Source organism: Antechinus flavipes, chromosome X (genome assembly GCF_016432865.1).
Source record: "Antechinus flavipes isolate AdamAnt ecotype Samford, QLD, Australia chromosome X, AdamAnt_v2, whole genome shotgun sequence".
NCBI lineage: Eukaryota > Metazoa > Chordata > Mammalia > Dasyuromorphia > Dasyuridae > Antechinus > Antechinus flavipes.
This window is the reverse complement of record NC_067404.1, coordinates 83,381,353-83,390,793: the sequence shown is the minus strand read 5'-3', so window position 1 is coordinate 83,390,793 and position 9,441 is coordinate 83,381,353. Positions and strand designations below refer to the sequence as shown.

The 9,441-nt window shown below is 52.7% G+C and overlaps 1 protein-coding gene across 1 annotated transcript; it reads right to left on the bottom strand.

Moving 5' to 3' along the window:
* Positions 1-480: 480 nt before the first annotated feature.
* Positions 481-8,045, bottom strand: P2RY4 (pyrimidinergic receptor P2Y4). The gene is made up of 2 exons (XM_051968371.1): positions 6,485-8,045; positions 481-2,448 (listed from the first exon to the last, which is right to left on the bottom strand). Exons 1-2 carry the CDS (start codon positions 7,525-7,527, stop codon positions 2,445-2,447), a joined length of 1,047 nt encoding a protein of 348 aa, XP_051824331.1. The 5' UTR covers positions 7,528-8,045; the 3' UTR covers positions 481-2,444.
* Positions 8,046-9,441: the final 1,396 nt, after the last annotated feature.

Here is a 9,441-nt window from a genome sequence, read left to right as displayed (position 1 = left end):
AAATATACATGGTCATAATGTATTATTCTGCTGATAAATTGCTGTAATCTCTTTGCTAATCTTTTATTTAAATTTTATGCCTCAATATTCTTTAGTGAAATTGGTCTACAATTTTCTTTCTCTGTTTTGGATCTTCCTGGTTTAAGTATCAGCACCAAAGAAATTGGCAGGACTCCATCTATTTTTCCAAATAGTTTATATAGTATTGGAAATAATTGTTCTTTAAATGTCTGGTAGAATTCACTTGTAAATCCATCTGGCCCTGGAGATTTTTTTCTTAGAGAGTTCATTGATGGCTTGTTCAATTTCTTTTTTTTAAATGGGGTAAGTTAAGTATTTTATTTCCTCTTCTGTTAATCTGGGCAATTTATATTTTTGTATATACTCATCCATCTTACTTAGATTGTCAGATTTATTGTCATACAGTTGGGCAAAAATAGCTCCTAATTATTGCTTTTCATTTTTGAAATACAAAAGCTATTTGTAAAAAACAAAACAAAACATTACGTTTTATTGATGCCTTTTGGTTATCCATCACAGTCATTTCCAGATATTCACCTCTCCCCACCCCACCCCAAATGAACCTTCCCTTATAATCAAGAAAGGCAGTTAAGGAAAACCAAGGACCCCAGTGACTGCTTTTAGCATTGTAAATGAGCTCCCCACTTCTCTGCTGTGAAGAACGGTTCAGCCTCCTCTCTTTCCCTAATTTCACTGTTAAGTCTCCTTCTACTAAAGCTAAACTATCAATTCTCTATTCTTCTCTGGATACAATCCCTTTGCCATCTAATCCATCCATTTCCAATTCTGGTAATCTAATCTCAATCTGGTAGCTACCAAATCCCAATTTGCCCTCTCCCCTGAATCCCAGGACCCTTCTCAGGGCAGAACAGGAGCAGTTCCTGGTCAGTATCTGCTAAGGGGTGACAGGGGAAGAGGTAACCCTGACCAAGGAACTGGGGGCCAACTATATTGTCCACTTGTTTTCTCCATAGCAAATCCCCCTCCTTTATCTGTACAGTCTTGTTCCCCCTTTTCCCTCCCCTCCCCATCCCCCAACCAGGGGGGGCATTCATTTGAATCCTTCCCATTACTACATGAGACCTTAGGAAGTTTCAGCCACACCCTGAAACAGGAAAGCCCGGGACTCTCCCTGCTAGGAGACCCTTGCCTGTAGCTGGATAATAGTGGAGAATAAGGCCAGCAGACAGGTCCTAGCTGGTTGTTGGTACAAGTACAACCTCTTTAGGCAATAGCTCTGGCCTGGGTCCAATAGGAGGCACAACATGGCTGGTGGAGTCAATAGGCAGATAGGCACAAGGGCATCTGAGAGATCATGCTTACCGGGGCAGGAAAAGACTTATCAACGGGCCTACGAGCCAGGAGAAGAGGCCTCTGAGCCCTGGAGAGGGTAACCTCGGGCTAGAGAGCTGCTCTAACCCCCCAGAAGCTCCCACCCGAGGCGGCTGCTGGCTCAAGGATGAGAAGAGGCCGCCCCGACATTGTGGGTGGAGAAGCAGGGCTATTCAAGTGGAGGGAGAAGGGGACAGATAGGCAGACAGAGAGGGATGGAGAGACAGAGAAAGGGAGACACAGCGGGAGAGACCAAATCAGAGATAGAGAGAGGGGAAGGAGGAGAAAAGAGAGGAGAGGGAGGAAGATGGAGACAGAAAAAAGATGGGGAGAGGGAGAGCAGGTAATAAACCATCTCACTTTCCCTTCACCAGTGAACTAAATCCAGGATCCCATGCCTACTATTTGCCAGCCATTAATCAGGGTGCTGAGAGAGCGCAAAGATAGACTAACCCAGAACACCATGGAATGAGCCTTGGCTCTGGAAACTGGGGACCCAGGTTTATTTACCACTTGGGGATCAGGGCAGGCTGATAGGGCAAAGGTAAGAAAATGAAGGCCTGTTGGAGGCAGGTAGAGAGCTCAGAAACATAGGGTAAAGTCTGGGACAACTGAGAAAAGCACTGTGATACAGTAGAAAGTCAAATGGAGGTAGAGTCCTGAGGCCCCATGCTCAAATCCCAGTGCTATGACTTCCTAGCCATGTGACTCCAGGCAAGTCGGGAGGCCATAGTTTCTTCATCTGAAAATAAGTAGAGGGAGTAGATAAACTGATCTCTCTGAATAGATGCTCCCATGAAAGCCTGAATGTTCCAGAACTCAGAATGGGATATCTCAGAAATGTGACTGGGGGAGGGAGGAGTGAGGGCCCACCCTAACCCTGCTTCTTTGTATGGAGCCTCCATCGAGGACCTATGGGAGGATATGTCGAGAGTTCCTCAGGATGGGTTGAAATCTGCACTATTAGAGGAAATATACACATCCGGGAAATCACAGATCGCTCAGGGTATCCATATGCCAAGAAGAGTTTGTGTCCACAAGACGAGGGGGCTGCTCTCTCCCACTTGAGATTTCCAGGGAAAGGCTGCCGATTATCTGAAAGAGATGTTTAAGAAATGGAAATTCAGGTTCAGGTTGCGTTGGCTTGGTTGGCGGCTGCTGAGGCTCTCTCAGACTGTAATTCAAACACTAGGCCCCATGCCTGATGAAAATTGAAAAGCACCCCCTGAAAAAAATTATCTATTTCCTCCTCCATAGTCTCCAAATCATCCCACTCCTTTGGGTTTCAATCTTAAAGCGCAAGCACTGCTGGGAAAGACAACCCGTCAACTGGACTCGTCCTCTCATCCCTTCAACAAATAAATATTCATTGTGTAGCTCTTTCCATGCTAGGGGAGATACAAAGAGCTGGGTCTCAACTCCTGAGGGAGCTGAGAGTCTGGGGAGGACCCAAAAGCACACGGTGAATATAGCCAAGAATACTCCAGTCACTTATGGGATGGCACAGGGGAGGATGTGGTCACTACCAGAGGTCTGGCATTGCCAACAAGTGGTTCAGGAGAAGGACTGCAGTTGGGCTGAGGTGCGGAATGTATTCCAGGTGGGACAAGCAGAAATAGCAAAGCTCTGGAGGCAGGAAAGGACACAAAGGCGGTTCCTGACTCCAAACTCGTCTGTCTGGAGTTAAGGATTTCTGTTGAAAAAAAAAAAACTGGAGATACTGGTTTAGTTTGACCCTATAATTTATGAGTTTCTAACCAGGGAGCATGATGGAAGCAAAAGACATGTGGAAAATGAATCTTCCCTTTGTGGCTCAGAGCATTGTTATGAGAGGAAGAGTGAAGACAGAGAGAGCAGTTAGGAAAAAAACTGCAGCAGCAGCAACAGTTGAGGAAACTGAGGCAGGCAGTGGTTAAGTAGTTTACAGAGTAGCATCAGGTCAATTTTACGCTCTGGTCTCCTCAGTGCTGGGCACTGCGGTGCTACCTCATTGGTTCCCCGTCAATGCCAGAGTTCAAGTAAGGAACGGTAAAGCTCCAGACTGGGGAGGAGACGTGGGTCAGAAGTGAGCGGCAGTACAGAATCAAGTCTGGAGGAATTGGGGGCTTAATCAGAAAGGATGGGGGTCAAGTCAAGATGAGGTAGCTGAGAAGGGCAGCGAGAAGAAGAAAGGAAAGCTAAGCATGGCTAAGGAGGAGGGTGTCAGGTCAGGAGAGGGGCTGGTTTGGGAGGAAAGACAAAGAGAAACGGTGTCAGATTGACTGGAACCCAGAGGATGAGAAAGGAGTCTGTCGAGTGCATGGGGAGGGATGTCACGGAGCACGGGACAGGGGCAAAGGCTAGAGGGTCTGCAGACTAAGGGGCCTTTGGAGGGAGAAGAGAGGCAAAGGCCAGATGGCATGTGTGGGGCCACGGCCAATGGGAGGAAAGGAGGGCTTTAGCAAAGAAGCTTGGTTGAGACAGGAAGGCGTTTGGAAGTTGCTCTTTTTTTTTTTTTTTTTTTAAAGCAGAAAGGTCTGGCCCTGTGGGAAGGAAAGGCCTAAGATGCCAAATTGGGCAGGGATGAATAAGGGAGCAGATAGGGGGTCTGGAGGACATAGGCGGGGGGGAGGGGGCAGGTCAGAGCCCAGACACAGATGGAGTCTTCGAACGGCTCCCCGCTCCAGACTTGGAGGGAAGGCTGAGTGCAGACGCTGAGCTCCCAGGATGTGAAGAGCAGGATGACTGAGGGAAGCCAGGCCAGATGGCCCAGATCTTCTTAGGTAAGGAGAAAGCAAGGTCAAGGAGAGCAAGCGGGCCTCGGGCCTGAGGAAAGCAGAAGAGATCCAGCAGAGCTCCCGAGGGAAGGCAGCTAGTGACGCCCCAATGCTGGAAGAAGCGAGGTCCCAGGAGCCTTCGATAGGACTTAGACCAAACCCCTCCCATTTTACAGATGGAACACATAAGGCCCAGAGAGATAAAGTAACTGCCTGAGAACACAGCTAATTGATAGTGGGCCCGGGGCCACAAGCCTAGATATCCTGGCTCATTACTCTGAGACCAGCACCATACCCAGAGCATCCGGATCACCAGCACTGCTTCCAAGCTACAGTCCAGGGAAGCGACTCTTATAGAGCCAGAACTTGGCAAGTGGCCCACCCCCAGCCCCGGCCAACACAAGGGAAGGGCCAAAAAAGAGAGTTCTCACCACCCAAGGCCTCGGCACCATCTGATGGCTGTTAGGTATCCTTTAGCAATGGAAAAGACGTGCTCAAAGGACTGTGGAGCCCTTGAAAAATGACCTCCTACTCCCACCCCTCACCCCGTCTGTCCGGGTCCTGCCCCCCTCCCCATTGGAACAGGAGCTCCTCACACTCCAAGTCTATCTGGCTCTTCTCTCAGTCTCAGCGCTAAGCTCAGTACAGAGCCCGGCTTGTCAGAAGCACGTTATTAATGTTTCACTCCCTCCTTCCTTCCGCCAGTCGCTCAGTCATATATCTGGCCCAGGTCATCTAGATCTGTTTGAGGATCAGGAGGTCAAGGACGGGGAGAAGTGCAGGGTGCAGGGGCAGCACTGAAGACATCCGGGGGAGCCAAGCAAAGACAAATGGACTGACGGGAGCGAGGGGTCTGAATGTTGGGAGACTCAGTCAGGGAAACTCACAACAAGGAAGGCTTATCTCAGTTTCTGAGCTGAGACCAAGCTCCAGGCTCTAGCTCTTAGGGTCTCTGGTGTTGGGACAGCAGGAGAGCTCCCGGGCCTACATCAGAAATCTGGGAGGGAAGAAGGGAGCCAGAAGGGGACTGTGGCTGCCTGAGGAAAGGCTCTCACACGTCATCAAACACCTTCCCATAACAACCGGGCCAGTCAGGTACCTGCCTGGTAAATAGGATTACTATAGCCATTTTACAGAGGAAGAAACTGAGGTTTGGAAAGAGGAAGTGACTTCCCAGGGTCACACAGATAAGTGTCAGATCCAAGACTCGAACCCAAGGCTCATGATTCCAGAACTTGCCCTTTTTCCAGTTCACCCCACTGACACTAGGGGCTGGGAGAGCACTGAAGTCAAACAGCTGTCCTCCTCCAAGGAAGCCCAGGCTGTCATCCTACAAGGCCTGGAGGTCACAAGGCTCGCTCTCTCTCTCTCTCTCTCTCTCTCTCTCTCTCTCTCTCTCTCTCCCTACTGCAACCCAGGACAAGAGCTAAATGAACCAGAAAAGGACAAGTCCATGAAGGGTCCCTGTGGCTCCCCCATTCTTGGGCTCACTCCATCTACGACCCAAGTGGCCTTTAATTAAGTCTGAAAGTTGGGCAAATATGCTGTCTGCAAACAGCAATAAAGGAGGCAGGCCCACTCAATAGCAGGCTCGGTTCCAAAGGCCGTTGTCAGCCTAGCCCGGCCGTTTGGGTGACCCCCATGGCCCCACCCCACCTCCAGGGGCCCAGCGCTCCCTCTAAGCTGCTGACAATCTGACCTTAAGTATTCCATCTGCCGGAGGATGCTCCGGAATACACGGGCTGGGGATTACGCCCATTCTCGGGGCCTTATCCCCGGGCGCCCCCCTTCTCCTCCTGTCTGTCAGCATTACATAAATCAGGTCAGCCCAGAATCCCCAGAGGTCCTTGGCACCTTGGGTCTGATACCCTGGGAAGTTCATATGGGTCCATCCCCAAATGGAAAGGAATAGCTCAGTACTGACAACAGGGTCTGGATAGTACTCAGAAGTGGGCTCTTTGGATCAGAGGAGACAGAAAGTGCTTAGGGACCATCTCTTCCAGCCCCATCTTTCTACAGATGAGGAAACTGAGGTCTGCATATAGGTGGCAAATACCAGGCAAAGCTTGCCAGCCCTCTGGCTGCACTGAGCGGCTTTGGCTCCCAAGTGATGAGGAGGCTTTGGCTAGAATCGGTTCCCATCAGCAGAGCCCCAGCTGGAGATGGAATAGGAAAGAACTCGGGGACGGGGACCTTTCCTTCCCACTTCCAGGGCCGGGTCCTCACTTGGGAACCCAAGCCTCTTAGGGGGCAAAGGGAGGCCTGGGCCAGCTCTGTCAGGGTAGTCTCATCAGACACCATTGCCCCCCCCAATATTCTAATCCCCCTGCCTTCGGGATGGTGTGCCTTCGGGCCCGATGGGGTCGCGCCCCTACCTGCAGCTGCTCTCCTCAGGCCGGGACACAAGTACCAGGGAGGAAACCGTACGGGGCTGATTGGGCCTTTTGCAGCAGAGCTGCCTCAGCTGCCGCCGATATTTGTCCCCCGTGAGGAGGTAGAGCACGGGATCCAGGCAACTGTTGGCGCTGGCCAGCGGGCGGGTCACCTTGTAGGTGATATTGACGATGCCCAGCGTGTAACAATTCGCCTCCAGGAGCCGTGCCAAGTAGTAGATGGTGCGGGTGATGTGGAAGGGCACAAAGCAGATGGCAAAGACGGTCAGCACCACGGCAATGGTGCGCAAAGAGCGGAGGCGGGAGGAGGACTGGGCCGCGCCGGGCAGGGGCCGCCACAGACGCCGCGCCATGAGGCCGTAGCACACCAGGGTGACCAGAAAGGGGAGCCCGAACAGCAGAGCCATGATGGCCGAACTGAAATGGACGTAGTGGTCAAAGTCCTCGGGTTTCGTGGTGTCGTGACACAAGGTAGTGTCCCCTCGAGTGCTGGTGGTAACGAAGAAGAGATTGGGCACCAGGCAAGCGGCCACGATCAGCCAGACGGCCAGGCAGATGAGATTGGCGATGTGGCGCCGGCCCCAGCGGAGGGCCCGCAGCGGGTGGCAGATGCCCAGGTAGCGGTGCACGCTGATACAGGTCAGGAACAGGACGCTGCTGTACAAGTTCCAGTAGAAGAGAAAACGCACAAACTTGCAGAGGCCGGTCCCGAAGGGCCAGTCGTTGCGGGCCGCGTAGTAGTAGATGAGGGTCGGCAGCGACAGCACGTAGAGGGTGTCAGATAGCGCCAGGTGGAACATGTACGTGGCCGTGGCGTCCCAGGGGTGGAGGCGGAAGAGAAAGAGGAACAGAGTGGGGATGTTGAGGCTCAAGCCCACCACGAAGACCACGGCGTAGCTGACCGGGAGCAGGATGAACTTGAACTCTTCGTCAAACCAGCAGGCCACTTCCATGTCCCCGCTGCCAGAGCCGGGCCCTGGGGACGGGCTGGGGGAGCCGAGCACCGGGGTGTCGCTGCTGGCCATGGCCCGGAGGAAGGGAGGCCACCTTGAAGGAGGGCCCCTGGCAGGCACAGGGAGTCCCGGGACCAAGGAATACCCTGCTGATTTCCCAAACCTCCGGGAACAAGGAGATAAGGCGGCAGGGGAAATCACCTCAGCTCTCTGGAAAAGGTAGAGGAGGGCGTGTCAGAGTCGGAGGCCCACAGTGGCCTCTGCCCTTCAAAGTGGGTAAGGACGGCCAGATCTCAACCCAGGATGCCTGACTCTCGGCCAAGAGAGGAGAGGGAGGTGGAGCTCGGCACTCCCGTCTCAGCAGCTGGCTCGCCTTCCCAGGTCCAAGCAGGGTAGAGCTTTTGAGGAGCTCTCGGTCTGCCTCCCAGCCCCTATGCCGATCTGTGATCACAAGGTCAAAGAGAAGGCCCGGGGTGGGGGGGGGGGCTTATCTAGGGAGCCCTAAGCTCACCCGTAGCTAGCCACGGGCCTTGGCGCTGCTCCTACCTGGTCCCCTGGAGCTGAGTTCAGGTGTCTCTGCCTTGCCTGCTCCCTGTGCCTGAGGGCATAGCTGGAGGGCGGGGCCCAAGGGGGAGGGCCGCTCCTCCTCCCATGCCATGCCATCCCATCCCATAAGCTCATAGGCTCACAAGATCCGAGGATCCTCACTGCCAGGTGCCTCAGACACCAGCTAGTACCACCTCTTTGGGCAGAGGAGGAACCTCGGGGACCAGAGAAGCTAGGTCATTCACCCAGAGTCACCCAGACAATACGGGTCATCTGTCCCGTGGCCCCTGCAGAGGCTTTCTATAGGGAAGCGGGAAGAGAATCCCGTCTCGTTCAGTCCTGTGCCCCCTAGCCTAAGTTCCCTGGAAAACTGTGGCTCCAAAAGGAAGCTTGGGGGCCTGGGGAAGGATGGGAAGTCAGGGCAAGTTTAAACTGGAATATTTTCTTGACAAGCAGTAAACTGGTTCCTGGAGGTAGAAGGAAGGGGAAGCCTTGAAGCTGAGCCAGCCCTAGAGCTCAGGGGGTGCCAGGGCCTTCCTAGCTCAGAGAGACCCACAGTGGGCCTGTGGACTTGGGGGGGGGCACAATTCCATCAGAAGACAGGAAATCTGGCCCGAGGAAGCCCTGCTGTTTCACAGAGGGGAAGGAAGGACTCAGCTGAGTCTCTGATGACAGTGTCTCGGACAGGTTCCAGAGCTAGCCCTAACCCTGGGCTTCCGTGGCCCAGAGGTGAGGCTTGCCCAGCCTTCCACTCTCAACACATTCACACAAGCACACACTCAAAGGGACATGTGTGAACATATGTGCTCCTACATATAAATACAGACTCTCTGATGTATGTTCACACAAACATGCATGCGTCACACAATCCAGATACACAGATATCCGTGCTCACGTCCACTCCCATGTGCACACATCCAGTCATCCACTCGTGTAGCTCACAAACACCCATCCAGTACCCTGGTGACACACACATTAATACATGGATGGTGTATATTCATACAATCCCACAGTCACTCCCATACATAGACGCATTCCTACACACGTACACATACTTGCACGCTCCCTCCCATTCATACATAAACATACGCTCACAGCCTGACATACTCACCGACAGACACGTCACAGTCACATGAGCACACTGAGACACACACTGACATGCACGCACACACAAAAAAACACACACACACACAAAAAAAAATACACCATCACACTCCCACACACTCATATTCCTACACACATACACACACACGCGTGAATGCACACACAATCACGTGGATTCATCCGCTAGAACAAAGGTCACGCTGCAGGCGTGACCCAGCTCCTCCGAGCCAGTTTGCTCTCCACTCTCTAGAGGCTGCTACTGCCGCCATCTAGTGGAGCCTTCTGGAACTGGCCTCCTCTCCCCCCATTCTCTTGTCCCCGGCCCCCACTCCCTTC